General features: G+C 46.1%; 1 protein-coding gene across 4 annotated transcripts; it reads right to left on the bottom strand.

Moving 5' to 3' along the window:
* Positions 1-510: 510 nt before the first annotated feature.
* LOC144948432 (uncharacterized) lies at positions 511-19,660 on the bottom strand. 4 transcript variants are annotated; one of them, XM_078877891.1, is made up of 6 exons: positions 19,542-19,660; positions 14,506-14,792; positions 13,382-13,448; positions 12,408-12,556; positions 7,253-9,325; positions 511-4,925 (listed from the first exon to the last, which is right to left on the bottom strand). In XM_078877891.1, the coding sequence occupies exons 2-6, from the start codon at positions 14,765-14,767 to the stop codon at positions 4,861-4,863; spliced, it is 2,616 nt and encodes an 871-aa protein (XP_078734017.1). In that variant the 5' UTR covers positions 14,768-14,792; positions 19,542-19,660; the 3' UTR covers positions 511-4,860. The 4 variants fall into 4 exon arrangements, with proteins under 4 accessions (XP_078734017.1, XP_078734018.1, XP_078734016.1 ...); XM_078877892.1 differs by having other exon boundaries at positions 14,635-14,792; XM_078877890.1 differs by having other exon boundaries at positions 13,382-13,451; positions 19,542-19,659.
* Between the last annotated feature and the right edge of the window lie 1,293 nt (positions 19,661-20,953).

The following is a 20,953-nucleotide window of genomic DNA, read 5'->3' as shown; positions in this document are numbered from 1 at the left end:
TCATGTATCTTCCTCGCTCTCTCTCTCCAGCGGGGGTCTGCGTGATAGTACACCCCAAGTGTCTGGATGAACAAGGTAACGTCAAAGAACGGCAACGCACATTTCGTGAGAATCTTTCTTTTACGGAGATGGTCGCTACCACGGGGTGATGTCAGGGCTGCTCCCTTATCCTGCTTTTACCCGAATAGTCCGGGAATTAGCATCTGTTTGGGTGGCAGGATTTTTTTTTTTTACAATTTTGAGATCTGGTGGTATTGTGTCGAACTGCATGATGGTATACTGTACAGTTGTTCTGGAGCTAGGCTGAGAGGTACGTCTGGGATTGGTCCATACGAAAGGTTCCAAATGGGACACTTTTATTCACGACATAACTCAATTCTAAGAAAGCAATTGATGGGAGTGAGAAAATCAAAACGAGCCCCAAGTGTGTGGCGGGCCCAAATCCCAGGACAAATAACCCGGGCACAGTCCAATGCTTTGCGTCCGTGCGAAATCAAGAGGCGCACTGGATCCGCGAGTCTCGTACGTTTTTATTGTAACGCAATGTGCACGTCACACACTGTCACGTCTACAGGCGAACACGCACAATCGCACAAGCTCACACAACGGCGGCTTGCAGAGCCAGGCAGCGCGCGCACGCACGCACGCCCTCCCTGCCCGGGTGGATGCACATCGACTATAGGAGACACACGAGGTTATAACGAGGAATCCACTCACACACTACGCAACAGAAAAATATATATACCGTGTATGTGTGAGATATATATATGTGTGTACGTGTACTGTTTATCCATATCTCGGCGTACTGCACAGGGCAAGCATGCTTTGTTTACGCCTAAAAACAATGAATCACTTTGCTTCACCGTCCAGATGTGCAATGTCCAGTACACCCGAGTCAATTACTAACACGGAGACAGATTGATTTATTCCTTGATATATGGTTGCTGGCCGCACTGATATCAATATGCTTTTGAAAGTTTAAAAGACATCCCTCCCGTTCCGAACGCGTAACTTTTGCAGGTCCTACCACGCAAATCTCACTACTCGGTCACATTTATGATGACGAGAGAAGCAGCGAGGTGACCGACGGACGATGGCAATGGACACGGTCGTAATTGTGATGACCACAGGCCACTCATGCACTGGAAACAGAGACGACGATGATGATTATGATGTTAAAATGTGTTACTGAACAGCGGCGATCAGATCCGTGACAATCAATCAAATTGCAACTGCTTGCTAAACCAGAGCATGAAGTGACGGGTGGTGCTAATAAATGACGATGACGACACACATGAAAGTTCCGCTACAAAGTGCATACAGCAACGTAAGTTAAGGCAAGCGTCAGAAAATGTGTCGTGGAAAAAAAAATGCATAAGGTCGAACAGTGCAAAACAATACAAACAACATTTCATTGAGACCTCACCCGAAAGTCTGCACCAGGTAGTAACATCAACTTCTGTAAATTCTAGGAAGATTCCCTTCAATTGCAGTCTATGTTGAACCAACTCGCAAGTGTCTGTAACCGTGGGCTTGCACACAGTACGATATACGAATGCGAGCATGCATGCGTAACACGGAAACTCAAAGCGTTCTCACTTTGGTAAATCAACAACACTTAAAAAAGAAACAGGCCCTTTCTCATTGCCTGTCTGCGGATTATAACGACGCTTTAGAACAAAGACAGATCAACACAGGAGGTAAGCTCATCTGATTGGCAGATTTTGGTTCTTTTTTCTAATTCTTGGACTCAAACCTCAACACATGTCCAAAAATAGCAACTGATCATTAACAAAAAACTATAGCGCCCGATGATAATTTATGTTGACAAGGTATATTATTGAACTGACAACTTTGCATAATTATCTGACACAAATGTTCGCATTTTTTTAAAAGACATTTTAATCTAAGTGCTCCCATCGACCTAAATGTAATTTTATAATTACTCGCATTTAACACCTACGAGCCTTGCTAATCAGATGCCTTACAAATCACGCGAGCTGCATGTCGATGCAGAATGTGGCACAAATCCAAGCACGCTGAGCGATAGAGAGAGAGAGAGAAAGAGGCGACGTCCTCCAGTTGATTCCGTGGCCGGTCGCTCCGCCATTCCCGTGCCAACGGGAGCGAAGATTTTAAAAGCGAATCCGCGACTGTTCAGCGTTGTCCTCTGGACTCACCCCCCTCCCCACACACACCCTCGTTCACATGCAGCCACCGGCTTGGGACGAGTCCCCCTCCTGTCGTCAGAGTCTGAATCTCGGTCAGGAGATCACCGTCGGGGTACGGGATGCGAGCGAGGGCTTATTTATTGGACACTTAACTACTTACTCGGCTACAAAGACGGTAGACGTCCCGCCGACAGTTTATCATGTTTTTGCCGTTCCGATCCGTGGCAGTGCCAGTCGACAGTTATGAATAATCGCGGGTTAATTAGGAATGATCACATTAGCAGTGCTCAAGGAGGTTATAGGGGTCAACACGAACACAAACGCGGCTCTACAATGGCCACGAGGCTGACCTTTGGTCACAGCGGGCGGGGGAGGGAGAAGAGGCGTGTGGCGGGGAGGGCATGCAGTGAAATGTAGAGGGCAGTGGCTGCATTAAAGCTTTACAAAGGTGCAGTGCACAAGGGGGTATGTGTACAATGTGGGCTGCCACCGTCTCCTGTTCACTGTGTTCAAGAAGAGAGATCACTGAACCGTCTGGTGTGGAAAAGTCAGGTCAAGTGTGTAAGTCGAGTGTGTAAGTCAGGTCAAGTGTGTAAGTCATATCACGTAAGACAAATCAGTTTCCCTGCTCAAATGAGCAATGGGATGGCACTCGTTTCTTTTGGCGGCTCTGCGTCAATGGTAAACAAAATTTCACTTTTCCACGTCAAAGGGCAGTCCCTCCAAAGGATTAACCACTGTTGAGTTCCCTAAAGAAATTGGTGATAATTTTGATCAACCCTGGAGAGGGGGTGAGAGAATGAGCTGGCCACCAAAAACTGGCATTTGGGCTCTCGCAACGCTGTCCCTTAGCGAGGAGTCCAGGACACTAACCACGCGTCTCTGTGCTGTACAATACGTAGGGACTCCTCTACTTACGAACATTCGACTCATGAACTTTCAGAGATACGAACGAGATACGAACAAACCTGTCTGTATGTCCAGTTGCTTGTTCGGACCGAGAGTCGTAAGTTCAACCGCCGTGCAATAGATGGCGGTGGTGGTATCTACATCTGTGGAACATGAAGAACCAGTGGCATCTACATCTACGGGAAATTATACAACTTTTAAAGCCATTCCCTGTGTTTAGTGTACATGCCGTACATCATGTTTGGTATCGACAGAAGTTGGACATACGAACAGACCCCTGCAATCTAACTCGTTCGTAAGTAGAGGAGTCTCTGTACAAATGATTACTTGGCTAGACAATTTGAAAAGCTGATTTTAAAAGCCAGCATGTGTGAAGGGGACACCAGAATTATATAAATTATGAAAAATGTATTTCATGCAGTGTGCCCAACTGTAAATAATCATACGGCCAATCGCAGGCAGTACAGCAATGAGGTTTCTGTTCCAGCCGTGTCGAGTTTGAGTATTCGCCGCTCGTATCCGTCAGTCATCCCAGAACCAGTTCATCCTCAAAATGAGTCCTGAGACTTTCTTTATCTTACTCGGCTGTCGAGTAACATAAAGAAAATATGGTTGTGGGGGGATGCATTGAGATTTATATGTTGCTCAGGGCACAGTGACCCTAAGGTTGGCCCTTTAAAATGAGGTTTACCATTGAAAGATAAACACAGTGTTTTAACATTGAGATAAGTCTTTTTTGGACTTGATATCTTACTGCTGTCGGTGATAAGGACACATTTCTTACAAAAAACAATCTCTCTGGACAACAACAACTTCAAGGCAAACAATGTATTTCCAAAATGCAACCGCAGCACATGTAAATATAAATAACGCAATGATTAAGTTAATAAATTATACCATTTTTTTTTACGATAGAAAATATAAAGTGTGTTTAGACACTGAAGTATTGTGAAAAAGCCCGTCATCTGAAATGGTCCATTATGGTGGAACACCTGTTGCCAAGCAACAAAAATATTAAAAAAAAACTGTCACCGTAAAAGTCACCAAGTGAACTAAATAATGCAAACGCAGCTCATAAATAATTCACAAATAAATGAGCCTATGAGTCAGCAATGGAAATAAATCCCCATTGGCACATTTTTGCCACGTGTGTTCTAAATCCTTGAGGATTCAAGCAGTATACGACACACATCTTGTAAATCCGTTGTCACAGCTGGCCATGAGCTGGGACACTTCGACACTGCACGCTTGCGCAAGCAGCTGAGCTGATATGGCCTCTGCACAGCTGATGGGCGGGAGCATCAATGCCAAAAGCCATGCGCTGTACATTGACCGTGAACACTGGCCCACACGCCACGATGATGACGACGGATGTCCCGTGCTGTTTTCCTCTAAGCATGATGGCAAGAGTGAGACACTAACACGCTCACAACAACTGATACATATATATTTACGCTGTGTTTTATACTGGCCCGTTCGGCGCTTCCTCCCCGTTCCCCCTTGGGCTTTATCTCGTTAGCACAGATTTGTAAATGCCGATTGGAGTATTACTGGTAGAGAGCGCAACGCCGATACGTAAGGTTGTCGGGGCAATAATGGCATCAAAGGGAGATAAAGGAGAGAAACAGCCCAGTGCATATGAACCTAGGAGACAACCGGCAGCCGTTGAACATGATGGGTTTACTTGATAATGTAAATTCATTGACTTAAGCTTTCATTTGTATTTTTTTTATTATCATTATCACCGCATCATTATCACCACAGATCATCGGAGTAGGACTCAAATGGGAGCTTTGCAGGGAGGACCCCAGGGGAACACCTTCTGGCAGTTTCCACCGAGGCACACTGAGGGAAGAGAGAGAGAGAGAACACACACACGTAAGCATGCGCACATGTCCCTGTGTAGCCTGCACAAGCTACTAGGGCAAGTGCTGTTATCGAGCACCTATTAAAGCCTGCACTTTGCACAAGATGATTTGGCTAGCGCCATTCTCGGCTGCATGTCTCCCAAATGCTGATTTTCACACACTGAGCCAGCTACTCTTTTAAGGCTGAATTAACCTAAGGGAGGCCCAGATAGCACTTCGCACTGATGCTAGCCGTGACCGGGAATTGAACTCGGGTCGTTGGGTTCATAGTGCAGCATGCCAAATACTGCTTCACCACTCCCCACACACTTTCACACATCGCGTGCACCACAAAAATACGCGCACACGTACACACAAATGTTTGCACATACGTACATGCAAGCGCGCATTAGTGCACACATACGTATGTACACAGAACACGTACACATGCGTATACAGATGCGCAAATGCACACACATACACATTCCCATACATAGGCACACATTTGCACACAAATGCTTGTACACACATACATACATATCCACACTTGTACATACATATAGTCCCATGCACACACATGCAACACATACGTACAGGATGACTGCACAATACAAGCACGCGTAGTTTTCTTTAGATTAATTTCCCAAAGGTCGCCTAGTCAACCACAGCTTAATGAGCACACTCACACATTTGTTTGCACTACCCCAGAATGTGTAACTTGTTGCACAATGACATGAAAACCCCAAATAATATAAATTCAGAGCACAGCCTCGCTCGATGAATCATTCCATTGTCACCGCAGATAAATATGAGAAAACCCGAAAACGCACGTTCTGGGAATTTCAATAATCAGCTGAGAAATAAATGCAATGACATACCACGTTTGACTTGCGATCAATAATTTGTGATCTGAAAGGAATTTTTTTTTGCAACACCGAATTCATTTTCATCTCGTGAAACTAGGACAGATAATTGGCAGTTTAAATTCACCATGGGAACCTCATTTGCCAGTAAAAATATGATAATTGGTTTTTTACCCTTCTATCTGGCAACAAAACTGACACCTTTTTACAAGGAGTCATGTTTGTATACCTGCAGTCATAATGCAAACAAAAAACATAACTCTGATAATGTGCACTGTCATTGAAGTTGATTGGTCCACACCCGAGACAGCTTTCCTTAGAGCGTGCACCACAAAAAAACTGATAATTGGTTTTTACCCTTCTAGCTGGCAACAAAACTGACACCTTTTTACAAGGAGTCATGTTTGCATAGACCACAATACCTGCAGTCATAATGCAAACAAAAAACATAACTCTGTATGCACTGTCCTTGAAGTTGATTGGTCCACACCCGAGACAGCTTTCCTTAGAGCCTAGTCTCACATGGGTTGGACCAGATGACGCCAAAAGGCGCCTTTTTTAACCCACTTCCCGTGATCCAATCGAGCTGACATTTTCCACACAGACTCGTTGTGCGAGACAATTAATGTTCGTTAAAAATGTTTTTAAAATTTTTTACACTTTTTAGGCAAAATTTTTTTATTTTACATTTATTCAAATACAACTCATTCATGGCTTTGGCTGAACGTCACAGTATAGGAGCCCAGAGCGTAACCCCTCCACAGGCCGTGGCGGAGTAGCGCAGTTGGTAGCGCCCTCGCTTCCCATGCCAAAGGTCGCGGGATCGATCCCCGCGTCCTCCACAGGCGAATATATTTTTAAATCCTTTATATTAAGCTCGCTTGCTTGCTTAGGACCGTGCAAATCTTTCGCTCGTTTTTTAACCCACTTCCCGTGATCCAATCGAGCTGACATTTTCCACACAGACTCGTTGTGTGTGACAATTCATTTTCGTGAAAACAAATTTCCAAAATTTTACACTGTTTAGGGAAAACAAATTAAATATTTAATTACCAATTGCTTAATACTGGCAGACAATCATCTGACCCATAGGTGGCAGCCATCTCAAGCCAGAGGACGAGAAGACTCTAGCCGACACACATATAAAGGATTTATAGTGAAAAACTTTGTTTTTACAGGTTTACTTGTTTTTCCTACTAGTTCAGGATGTCCCATTAAATTGCACGCATTCTCTTTTCCATGATTTCCTCTTTCTGTCCCTCAATTTGATGACGAGAACTCATCTCTCCGTGATATTTTTGTGCAATTTTTGGTTTTTGTTCTATACATTTTCCTGAACAACAGTGGGTCAACACCTAATATTATTCATCTTTATTTTCTTTATTCGTGGGTTAGACCACGTAAATGATGTGGCCATATTTGTGTTATAAAACCCTCTATCACCCCGACATTACCAACTTACCTGAAAAAATGCTGCTGCTCTCCTTTGAGCCATTGAGGGGGATCTTTTCAGGCAACTTCCCGTTGGCTCCGGGGATCTTGAAGAGCGTTGGGTCGTTGCTGTGAGGAGGGCAGAAGTCGGCGTGGACTTTTGGCTGCACGTTGAGAGACGTGCCCAACACTTTCTCCTTTGCCAACCCCATGCCCAAGGGCTGCTGGGACAGACAGCCATTGCCTAAGACTGGGCCCACCTTGGGGCCAACCTCGTTCTCCTCCTCCACTACGGGCCGCTCAGCCACTGCCTCGGGCGATCGAGCCACGAACCTGCGCCCGCCGGCCATCTCGGAAGTGTCGTCGCCCGATGCCGTCGTGTCTTGGACCCGCGCCCCGAGCTTCACGTAGTTACCGGCTTCTCCCGGGAAGTGTGGCCCCGGCGGCTTGGGCGGGCGAACCCGGCCCACGGCGACAATCGGCCCGGCGGAGGCCCGGTCCTCGAGAGCCGCGACCCCGCGAGATGGCGTGGCTGCATCGCCATCGCTCGTCGTCGCTTCCACGGCCCTTTCTGGTGCGACGGAGGAGTCGGGCTCGACCAGGATCTTGTCAAACTCGGTGAGGCCGTGGCCCGCGGCCTTGTCGCTCACGTACTGCTCGTAGTCTTCGAAGGTCTCGTTGGACAGGTCGACCCACTCGTCGTCGTCTTCCGAGTGAACAAGGTCCAGCAGCAGCCGCCCTGATTTCCCGCCGCCGTTGGACAGCTCCTGGTGGAGCATGTTGACCGTCACGTTGATCTTGCATGGCTCCACGGTCATTGTGGGGAGGTCGTCCTCGTCACGAGCCGTCGACTCGTCCGAGGAGGAGGCGTCCTCCGTCATGTCCTGCTTCATGCTCAGCTCCTTCTCGCAGCAGTCCTTCTCCCACTTGTTCTGCGGTGACTTGCGGCCTTCCTTGTCCCTCTCCCCAAAGCTCTCGGCCCTCTTCAGCATGCTGTTCGAGTTGTCCTTCATGGTCTTCTCCGGGCCAGGATTTTCACAGAGCACGTACTGCACAAGGCGTTCCTCGCACACGATCTGGGGGCTCGGGATCTCCTGCGAGGGGCTCCTGGGCTTGCGTCTCACCATGATCTCATTGCTCGCGATCTCTGCCAGGCACAGCCCCTCTCTTTTTCCGCTGCCTTGTGCGTTCGGCTTCACAATCAGCGTTGCCTGACAGAAGATGTCATCCTCGTCATCATCAGAATCGTCTTCATCGTCGTCTTCGTCATCGTCGCTCATTTGCTCCTTTTCCTCAGCCTCCTTCTCCTTTTCACAGGCCTCCGTGTCAGGATCATCGCGATGTGTGTCGCACTCATCCATGTCCTCTTCTGCCGCCTCCTCACATGCCTCCTCCCGCTCATACATGTCATCATCGTCATCGTCGTCTTCATCCTCCTCATCATCCTCGTCCTCCGTTTTCATCTTGTCCTCCCTGCAGTCCATTTCTTCGCAGTCTTCTGCATCCTTAGCCTCTGCCTCGGGGACACTCTCGTCCGTTTCGGAATCAGCGTGGACTTCAGACACGACGCGAGCCAGTGGTGGAACAGAGTCAAGACTCCCAGCCTCCTCCACAAGGACCCCAGCCTCCATCTGCTCAACAGCCTCAGCGATTTTCACGCCACGAACTTCCTCTCCCCGCACCTCCTCTCCACAAGCCTCCTTCATGTCGGCTGCATCGTCATTGACTTCAGCATCATCGACATGGGCTTCAGGGGTGATCTCTTGGATCCGATCTTGATCTGACTTCACCTCTGGGCCTTGCTCTGGCTTCACCTTGAGGTCATCCGCCACGCTGGCTGCGACAGGCTTGCTCGCGAGTTTTTTGGCAGGCTTTGGGGGTAAGGAGCTCATTGAGGACACCTTCGGGGAAGGTTGCGAAGATTTCTTGATCTTCATGGAGCTGGCTTTGTCTTTGGTTGATTTTCCAGCAGCTTTGGAAGGGGCTGGGGAGGACGATGGCTGTTTCTTGATGGATGGTTTAATCTCGCTCTTGGAGGATGACGTTTTGCTCACGGATGACTTCCTCTGATTGCCCTCGAGGGCGACGGCTCCAGAAGTGTCAGCTGTTGAAAAACAGGGGAATTTATAACTGTAAAATTATAAAATCGCAAAGCATGGTACAATAATGTAAACAATAATAATCTGCGTTTGTGCATGGTGTTGGCTTTGGATTGACCTCGTGCGACTCCTAAATCCCATCAATCCGGTTGCATTTGATCAGAGGTCGGCAACCTGCAGCTACGGAGCCGCATGCGGTTCTATAAGGGACTGCTCCATGACGTTATTTATTAAGGACCACCATCCCGTATTCATCATTTGCATTGGCGGTCTCTTGAAATATTGAGGTTTTTATGTTAACGAATTCGAAGAAAAAAATGGCTCTTCTTGTTATTTTGGTTGCCAAGCCCTTGCGTTAGGCTTTTGCGGCCTACTGGTTTGGGAACCAGGGCCCTTCTAAGGGGGGGTTTGCGTGCAGTTCTCTGAAAGGCCGGAGACATCACTGGAGAGATGGCCATCAGAGTGGCATAAGCAGTGGCTGTCACCAGACTCGGTAATGCCTAAATGTATAACGTCAAGGGTTCGAGTTTTGGTCTTCTCTAGTCCGTGTGCTCCGGTTGATGTTCAAATGTTTCCGTTTTTCCTGATATGTATTCGCTTGCAGAAGTGTTGCATCTGCGGGAACCCTTTGTCATTCATTGCATGGTGCTGGGCCTGCTAATTACGGAGAGCTCGGAGCCGGCCACGTTCGCTCATGAAGAGGGGTTTTTGTTTGCGGGATATAGAACAATTACGCTAGTATTTTCCTCTTTTTGTAATGTTTTAATTTTGGTGAACTGGTATGAATTATTTTTCCAGCGGATTACAATTGTGGGTCATCTTCTTGGTTATTTCGGTAAAGTCACGTAGAAACGTCGTGAGAATAATTTTATTATGTTTTATTTTAATTATTTTATTATTTCCCTTCTACGTGACTTTACCGAAAGAACCAAGAAGATGAATCCCTGCAGTCACGAAAGCTTTAAATCGAAATACAATTGTGGGTGTATATGAGTTTAAGTGTATTATCCTGTTGTGGATATAATTTTCGTGCAAAGCGACGAGGGTTGGGGTTCGTGTAGCTCGAGAGGGAACGATCGGTGTTGGTCAGACCGAGCATCACCAGGAGCGGGGCCCCTTTAATAGCAGACCCATGGCCGGGGCCATATTATCACTGTCCTAGGGCCTACGAAAACTAAAAGGCCTACGCAAAAAAATGTTCACCATGTTTTTTTTTGTATGAATACAACATGTAACCAAGATATCGTCTTGGATAAATATATTTATATAGCAAGGATAGGCACAGCGTTTCAAATTAAATCTGCTTATCTCCAGCACACAGCATGCTCCCATCGAATTAGGTCACAGACTAAATAATGCACGTATCAGCTGGACAAAGTACCGAGTCACAGCGGCTACAGCAGTAACATGGGCAGCAGCAGCAGCACAAACTGTAGAGAGTCATCACTGAAGGCCTATGAAACAGAAGTGCCTGGGGCCTACAAGAACCTTAATCCGGGGCTGCTCACGGCACCTAGATTCCACCAATGAGCAGGAACCCTTCTTGGCCCATTTCTCGTCAGTCCCCTCTATCGTCAGTCGAGGTCGCTCCTTCACCTTATCCAGTACCTTGGGAAACCTTCCAAATGCCTAATTTTACATGACTCTTTTCTTTTTTAGTTTTTGAACTAAGCTATCGTGATGTGTTACATTGGTTTTTTTTCTGTTCAGGAGCAGAATGCCAATACTCTTTAGGTTTTTTTCGGTAAAGTCACGTAGGTAAAAAATAAAATAAATTAAATCACAGCAAAATTACCGTATCAAGTGGAGTAATTTTGCTGTGACGGTACCACCTGAAGACGGAAGCTTGTGCTGCCTCCGAAACGTCGTGATTTAATTTATTTTTGTTTTATATTTCACCTACGTGACTTTACCGAAAAAACCCAAAGAGTATGGACCCTTGCAGTCACGAAAACTTCAAATCTAGAATCAGAAAGCCAATGTCGAGGTCTGCTGGCCATGAGAGGGGACTTCAGGAGAGCTTTTGTGTAGTGTGCCTGTTTCTCCTTCTCCTCCGTCGAAGGAGCGTAGACCGCAGTGGTTCACGATGTGGTCCACAGTGTGGGTTGCACGATCACAATCACACTACCGTGGCTTGTCTTTAATTTTACGTTCATGACGGAGATGCGTGCATCGGCCTGTTTGAGTTCTGATGCGGATGATGGTTACACCATCAGTGTCTTTGAGGAGGGAGGAGGGAGGGCAGATAAGGAATGTCCCAACTAGGAGGTGGGTGGGTGATGGTTGCCTTCTGGTGGCCCACCTGTGACGTTTCATCCTGTTTTTATAATACAGTACCTTAAATGCAATACGCCATCTAGGCAAAATGGACATAGTAAATTTGAATCCTGATGCGATCATTGTAACTAAATAGGTAAGTTATTTTTAACATGCATGTGTGTTTTCAGGATGAAGTTTGATTGTAACCAAATATATATGTGCATATATGAATGCTATAAAAACGTTAATGCAATACAATTGCATTGGCAGTATAAATACATTGTTGTTAAATACATTGTTGAAAACAGGTGAAAGGAATTAGTGAAATTGCCCACGTGGTGAGTTTCAGGGAATATCCGTTGTATTAGTTACGTGTGTGTCATGATATTGCAATGTGTGAATCATATGACAAACATGCCCTTGAAATTAAGGTGTTCCATCTCAAGAAATTATTCCAGATTAAACAATTTGATTTAAATTTAAAACATGAAAAAAATGCGAGTAGTTATCTTTCTAGGGTCAACAAAATGAGTACCACTGTGGGAAATTAGGTAATTTCATAGAATGAGACAGTCACATGCAGAAGAGACTAATCTGGAATTTGAACTTGAATGTATTGAGGATTATCACTATCAGCAGTGTGAACAGAGGAATGGAATTCCAGACATTGGGCGTGGCAGCAAAGGAGCGTTTCCTCGTCTTGTGAAGGCCGACCTGAGGGTTTTGACAGGAGGCCTTTGCCTCCATTGCTGGAGTGGAAAGCAACGTGAAGCGGAGTAAATAAAGGTGGGTGAAGTAGACAGGGGTGAGTCCCTGGTCAAAGGTCACCTTTTCCGGGACGTCCCACAGTCTTATTCACCGAGAGACTCCGGGAGCCAATCATGGAGGACGGGCGAGGCTTCGGATTGGATGAGGCCTCCGATGAAGGGGGCGTCTCCATGACAGCAGATGCCGGCCTTGGCTTCCTGGTCTTGACACTACACACACAAAATCACAATGAACAAGTCAAAAACACTATGTATATCATTATTATTTCACTTGTACGCAGGCAAGCCTTACTGAGTCTTAAGATGATATGGCGAAGGCTCCTGCAAAGTTTTAAGTAATTGAGTAATTTTTCAAATTTGGCAACATTTGACCATGATGTCAGTGCACAATGGCTTCCGCATTTCAGAATGGCTTCATTGGATCCTTTATGTCCGCTGTGATGCAGATGGCGCATAGTATGCTATGGTTAATACACTGGTAGCGTTTGCCAGGGCGGCCTGCCAGATTCAGGCAATGAAGCTATGCAACGAGCAGCAAAACACGCTAATGCTGGGTCACATCACTTCCCCGAGAACAACAAGCATATTTGTGAGTGGACAAGTACGTTTTTATAAAGTACGTTTTTTAGGTGTGAAAGGGTAATTTTCGATGCTATCGAAACGAATGAAGCCTTTAACGTGTATTTCATATACTCGCTTTATTGACCAAACCACTTAACGACCGGTTCCGTGCAACCAATTACCGTCGTTAAGAGGGATTCTACTGTACTCTGCTTGTTTTTTTTCCCAGGAAGGCCTCAATGAGTCTAAAGACTCGTTTGCAGAAGGGTCCTGCCAAGTTATTTTTTTGCAGGTGGTAAGATGTTGCTGCTGTGTGCGATCCGAAAAGAGTTATTTTGCGGTTCAAATTTAAGCAAAATTTGGCAAATCGTGGAACCAATTACTGCCGTTAAGAGGGATTCTACTGTGTTGATATACCCAGAGACATCTGATGTATCTCGTGATGCTTTTTTTATGAACGTTTGGTTCTCATACCTGCTGCTTTTCTTTGGGGCTCCATCCTTCCCTGCGGATGAAGCATCCTTCACCGAAGACTTCTTGCCTGCTAAATTACCACGAATATATTAAAATACGTTCACGTCACTCATGCATAGCAAAGCAGTTTAGATAAAAATGACGCTCGAATAAAAGCATCATCTCGCATTCAACTGCATGACAACGAACACACGATCCAGGTCCTCAATACCCATTAAACAAAAGCATTAAATGTGGAATTGTATGTGTTTTTTAAGTGGCTATTTAATATGTAGAGCCAGATGTGCATATTTAACGACAATATTGTTACATTAAACGTGATTATGATTTAAACATATTTTTGTCAATAAAGGCCCACTTTACCTTGGCTGGCCACTGAGGGCTGGTGAAGATTTGGGTGGGCACCCAGGATAGGTTCTGATACCATTCGGAATTGCTGTTCGCTTTGGCCAGGAATCAAACTGAGATAACTGGGTTTAACGGTGCAGGGCACCAAACACATTTCCACTTCCCCTCAACATCAAATCAAACCATGAAACATGTATAGCCTACTTCACTTTCCAATTATTTTCTTTAGAAGATATTGATTGCTCTAAAGAGCTTCACCTCTCTCCCGCTCGCATGTAATGTCCACTTGTAAATGTAAATTGTCATCTCGGACAATGCTGCACGTTACCATCACCCTTACTACCATCATATTAACCATCACCACCAACATCACCGTTGTCGCCGTCATTATTTTAATTACCGTCATCCACTCCAGAACCACAAATATGGCTTTCACCACAATCACCACTCTTTGCACCATTGTTCACCTTATCATCGTCTTAACAACGCCACAATATCAATATCTCTGACCACTGGCATCCTCTCCATCATAACTACCGTGACCCTTACCACCACCACGTCCACCACACCCTTACCATTATCAGCAGAGGTGTGGACTCGAGTCATGTGACTTGGACTCGAGTCAGACTCGAGTCATGAATTTGATGACTTGCGACTCGACTTGGACTTGCATAACAATGACTTTGTCCCACCTCTGATTATCAGCACCACAGCCCTTACCATAAATCATCACCACCATCACCACCACTCTCGTTATTACCGCCACCTCCTCTTACCGGTGTCCACTCCGCTCTCGCCGCCGACGTGTGGGGCCTGTCCGTCCACCTGGCCTCTGCTTCCCCCGAGCGACATGGATGCTGGCCTGGCCTTGACGGAGGTCGCCTTTGCTGGCCCAGACGTCTTACCGGTGCGACTCTGGCTGCTGGCGGAGGATGACCGGCTCAAGCTCGCCTTGCTTGCCACCTTCCCGGCGTTTGCCAGGGTCCCCGATTTGGGCTTGGCTCCGCCAGGGAGAGCCGTAGGTTCCGCTGTCTCCATGGCGGTCACGCTCTTGCGCTGGGCCCTACCAACCCCGGACACCGGTTGCTCCGTGACGATGTCTGGCTTCATGGCCTCTCCTCACCAAGCCCTGCACCGCACGTGGCCCAAAAGGTGAATTCAATCTCTTGTTGCCATTTTATTCCGTCGAACGTAATTTCCTCCTAAGAGGTTTTTTTTTGGGTTAGATCGCATAAATATAAAAAATCGTTTAAATATAGAAACATATCTACACGCTATAACCCAAGAAAGTCCTCTATTATGGATAATATTGGTTAATCAGCATCGGGGCGTTGCTCATCTCCTGTTCAGTCCTAAGCCAGTGGTGACATTACGCGTTTCTATTGCAGGGGCGAGCCAATTTTCAAATGTTTTTTTCCCATTTTTGACAATTACCACTTTTCACAGTTTTATAACTTTTAGACCTTATATTTAGTTTTGCACAACACATAAATGCATACTCGTTGGTTCTTTGACAATAAAGTGACTTTTGACTAAAGTCACGTAGGTATAAAATAAATGAAATCACGACATTTCGATTGCAATACAAGCAATCATCATCAGGTGGGAAAACCACAACATGAAAACCTCAAACACATAAACGACCACCGTGACTACGACGTCGAGTCAAGGGAGGTGGGGGTCACTGGAGAGCCAGGCGAGAGAGGTGGTGGTGAGTGGGTGGGTGGGGGAGACGCCTTTAGGATGTCAAGAGAAGAGCGGACGAGGAAGGGAAGGGAGAAGCAGAGAAAACGGCCGAGGGCAAAACCGAGAGACAGAGGGAGCAGAGCAAGGACGGCAAGCCGGCTCGCGTGACGCCCCCTGGCGACCACTTCGTGGAAGCGAAATTGTGTAGCCTTGACTTGGTTATTTTCTGTGAACATTTTTCTTAATTTGAACATTACAGTCGATGCATTATGCATACTAAAATGCGACTCTTTGGCAATGCCCTGTTGGGCGAAAGCCTAATCACACATTTTAGTCATGTAAGTTTCTGAAAACATGCAGGAGATATTTCTGGGGTGGAGGGAGCACGGATTTTCCAAAACGCCGGATAATCACTAAGGGGCCGTCCATAAATGACGTCACGCGATTTTTGACGATTTTTGACCCCCCCCCCCTCGTCACACATCGTCACAAATGTCTGACCCCCCCCACCCCCCTAGGTGCGTGACGTAATTTATGGATGGCCCTTAACCATCATTATTTAAAATACCTTATTTTTGCACATTCTTGCATTAAATTATATGTTTAGATGTTTAATGCTTTTTTCTAGTGCTGCTCTTTGCCCACCCCCATTGAAGGTTTGCTTGAACACACTTCAGTGCTGGTCAGGTGCCGGTCTCGTTCCCGGGACCAGGTCAAGTGCCCACTCGCCACTAACCGAGGCAGCTGGGGACACAGCGATGCTGCGCGCTTCACCGCAGTGTGTGTGTGTGCTGTGTCTCACTGAAGCCGAACACACTCGTTGTGTCACTCAACTCGAGCATGGGGAGAGTCGGGGGGCATGGCAGCGAGTGCCCGCAGTCCACTGGCGATGGTGAGGTTTGGGAGGTGTGGTGCACAGAGCACGTGCGTTATTCAGCAACTCAACTGCAAGAGGGCCAGTAGATGGCAGTATAGGGACTAGGTGTTGACCCCTCTGCAGATTTTTTGAGCATTCTCTCTGGTTTCCATGATCGTTCTGCAGCTACTTCTCACCGACTTCCTCCAAATGTGCACATCGTTAGCATTGAAATAGCCAACATCACAATCTAAAACTTTAAAAATAAAAAAGGCTTGACACCCGGTGATGTTTTTTTTAGACAAAGGACATTGTTATTACTACTATCAATGGCGGAGTGATTGTAGGTGGAGTTCATGTCGAAAGGGGCGACATCAACCAACCACGTCTGTCTGTCCGAGCTGCTATGGAGTTTAACGTCTGACAGCTGCTGAAAATGGTGAACATTTCATTACGGTTACAAGAAAAATGTGTGGGGGACAAAAAATATAGGAAATATTGTGTCTCAGACACATTCTGGTCAGCTGCCAAATAAATGATTGCAGCAACGTGACATCCTCTGCGGCATTGCAGTTGTGTGTGATTTTACGTTATCTTGATGTACGGAAGTCACCGCGAGCATTGTTGCTCTTAATCTATGATTGGTAAAATTTTTTGGAGGGATTTCGCGTTGTCACAATGTCTAAACGACACAATGCAGCTCGTACAAGCAGGTTTGTGATATATTTCAATTGCTGCTGGGAATTATCAGGTTTTTTTTACATACCGTACGTTTTTTGGGGTTCATACAGCTACATGTAGTAATCAAACATACATTTCTTTGAATCTGTATTATTACACGTTTTTATTTGACAGATAATTGAAAACACGTATGTTTTTTTGTTTCAGCCAATATTAAGATTCATAATACATGTCGGGCTCTACCATTGTCATGCTCAGAGCATAATTTATTTACCAAGACTCTCCACGACCCGACATTCATATTTGGCTGGTTAAACGATTGCCCACGTGACACTGTTTGGCTGTCAGGTGGCGGAGGGCCTTGCAAGATAAATCTGGCCAGATCATGACATGGTCCAATCCAAAAATCTGTCATGAATTCGGTGGATTAATGTATTTAAACGTAAAGAGACTGTCTGCCAGGCCAGTCAGGACCACAAATAGAGATGCGCACCATCCCACGCCAGTTTGAGCCAGGATAAAGCTGTGACTCGACGTTTATTTAAAGCACCGCTGGCCGACATTGAGAATGTTGCCGTAACGGAGAGGATCTGTTTTCCTTTACGAGCTTCGTTTGGAGAAATTAAAGGACGTGCCTTCAGTGCTCAATGCAGTAATGCCCCTGCTTATGAACGTCCATTCTCGTTAGATTGGCAGCGTCCATTGCCATAGCCCCTGGCAATTGGCGCGGTGGGGCAGGAAAACTCGCTGGAGGCAAATCTGATGGCGCATGCAGCGCATGAGCAATCCAGCTCCAGAAATCCACCTCGCGTTTTGGTACGAGCGCTGACGAGCCAGCAACACTGCAGTGTCTGCAGCACAGCACCCACAACCATGCAACCTCGCACGCCCCCTTCTCTTCCCCACTGCAATACACGCCCCACCACCCTACACCCCAAAATGTGGTGTGGCCGGTCTGCGATGGTACAGCCCGTACACAGTAAACATCCATCATCAAATGGCACTTTCACCCACACATCGACATCACCGAGTCCCTCCTGCCAGCACCCATTGATAATGTCCGTGGTGGCGTGTTCCAAATCTGCGGCACAATTTCAAAACCCTCCGGGAAATTTATCTGGCCCATTACAACAGGGATAAATAACAGAAAAATGCATAAGGGATTGCATGGGATTAATTTTGAACAGTATTTTTCATGAAATCCCATGCTTAAAATTCAGACAATCAAAATACGAAATAAAATCTGAAAATCGCCCATGATGAAGTTAACGCCAGTGGCATTTACTTCAAGGTGAAGTGTATACAATTGTGTACATGACCAGATACGATCGCAATCACAATTCTCTTCATGCTACCTGGAATGAATTGAAGCTGCGCAGGAAATGGCGCTGACCCACATACCGAATCACTCACGCCGACATTTAATGTCGATCCAGCCGCGGCAATGACACTTGCACACCCGGCATCCATGCAAACCCCCAACTGCATGTACCACAGGGCATGAGATCGATTTCATATATGAGCGCATCCATTAATAACAAAGGCCAGTGTATTGTCTGTGCGTGAGCACAATGTGAGGGCGGACCGTTAGAAAACCGCACCCACACATTTACGCACACACATGTACGACTCAAAAAAATATTAACAACCGATTCACTCGCCTATACGCATACTCAAATAAATGCATGCGTGCGATGGAATACAATCACATGCAACACACGCGCACCAAACCCCACCCAATATCTGCATCCACTGCCTCGCATACAGGAACACACAAACCTTCATACACACCTCCACAATCAATAATACATCGACACACAACGAATTATAATGATATTCAACAACATGCATACCACCCCGCCCTGCAATGAGCCTCTCAAACTCACCCACACAGAAGAAAAAAAAGCCCCACAGCGCACATTCGTATTCAAATCGAGCACACGCCAACAAAATGATAACCCCACGCAGAGCCACATTCAACCCGTTCACGGACACCGAAAACCACGCACCCACGCGTCCACATTCCCGGACAACCCCACCCGCATCATCGATGCGTCTATATTATGAGCATCTCGCGTTCGCGCGCCTAACATTGTGCGCGGAAGCCAACACTCTTCACATTTTTCATCGCACGTCTAAGAAAACCCACACATAAAACCTCAAAAATCTCACCAAAGAAAATACACACCGATGTAAATTTTAGAAATTTGTGATTTTTTTTATCTCTCCTGATAATGCTAAGCTATGCCCTTCAAGAGAAATTCATTATCCGTTCATCGGCAGATAAAAATGGTCCACCTTCCACACAGAGACAACAAAAAACGCCATATTCCACTTATTTTTTTAAACCTTGCCGCATTTCTCCGCATTTCTCCATCCGAAACACACAAAGCGTGCCATTATTAACATGACCTTTCCCACGGGCGAGCTTGACGACCGCATTTTACATTCTGGTTCCACGTGAATATCGAATTCGCAGTTTTTTCGCAATAATTACCACCGGCGCGTGAACAATTCCAGACGACCCTCTCCGCGTGCTTTCTATTTCTCAGCTTAAGGCGTTGGGCACCAGAGGCAGACAATCCTCACCGTGTGGTTCGCAGACGTGAGAGACGTCTCCAGCAGCAGCAGCAGCAGCGCCAGCTCCCTCCTCCTCCTCGCAAGCTCCCTTCCAATTTAATCTCACGATGTGCGCTCTGAGCTAAGCGTCTGGAAACGCTGGCCAACCAGAGATGTAGGGAGGGGTGGTAACGTGATGGGAGGATGAGGGAGGAGGCTGTGTGCATGGAGGAGGAGTTGCTATGGAAACAAATCCAGACTGCCCTCACCACTACCGCCACCACCCCAACCCCCCAATTGCTTCCCCATGGACCCGCTCACCTCCCTTGTCTCGTAACACTGCCGCCTCCACCATCATCGTCACCACCGTCTCCCTCATCTCATACAATCGTGGCTTCTGTCGGTCAAGATTGCCTAGGAGGCCGATATCATCCTCCTCCTCCATCTCTCTGGGACGGAGGTCATGGCCTGGTGTCATTTTTGTTGTTTCGGTAAAGGTGCAGCCCTGCAATTATTTGCTCATGTCATTGCCGACAAGAAGGGCCTTCGTTCAAAGGAGCTTTGGGCCAGTCGAGAGCTGGAGAGAGGATGTTATGTCTACTCTTTCAGGAGCACGCTTTAAGTCCACCACGGCCGGCCAGCCGATCAACTGTGTTGTGCCCATTTGTAATAATGGGTGGTGCAGAGGCTTTTTTGCCTGCCATATTTATACACACATATATATAAATATCCACGTTAAAAATTATGTTATCTCCCTACGTGGAAATTATTATAAAAGTTATTGCAAAGACAAACTATATAAACGCATGTAATTGACAAGACCAGGTTGCACATAACAGCAAAAATGCAACGGATCGGTTTGTTTTGCATTAGCATATCACCCAAAATGGATAATTGATTACATTTTCAAATCACATGCATATTTATAGCTATTTTCCTGCTGACTAGAAACAGCTTAATATGCGATTTCCCCAGCTTCTTCCCTGAATGAAGCAGCGAGTAGAAATGCACTTTATTCTAGATTTGAAGCTTTCGTGACTGCAAGGATTCATATTCTTAGGTTTTTTCGGTAAAGTCACGTAGGTAAAACATTAAAATTAATAAAAGTAAAATAAAATAAAAATCACACAAGCTTCCGTCTTCAGGTGGAACCGTCACAGCCACGACAGCTGTATCAAGTAAATGAGAGATTGCAGGAGCTACCACTCCGTTTATATAATGGTTGGAGAGGGGGGGAAGGGCCAAGTACAGCACACTTTTTATTCATATTTTATTTTACTTTTATTAATTTTAATGTTTTACCTACGTGACTTTACCGAAAAAACCTAAGAATAGAAATGCACTGTTTTTTCCTATGATAAACAACGACGTGATCATGCACCCACGCCAAGCAAGTAATGGCACAGAGGCCCGATGCGCCAATCAAATTAACCCCATTTGTC

The sequence above is a fragment of the Lampetra fluviatilis genome, chromosome 49 (assembly GCF_964198595.1).
Source record: "Lampetra fluviatilis chromosome 49, kcLamFluv1.1, whole genome shotgun sequence".
NCBI lineage: Eukaryota > Metazoa > Chordata > Hyperoartia > Petromyzontiformes > Petromyzontidae > Lampetra > Lampetra fluviatilis.
This window is presented reverse-complemented; position numbering and strand designations above follow the sequence as displayed.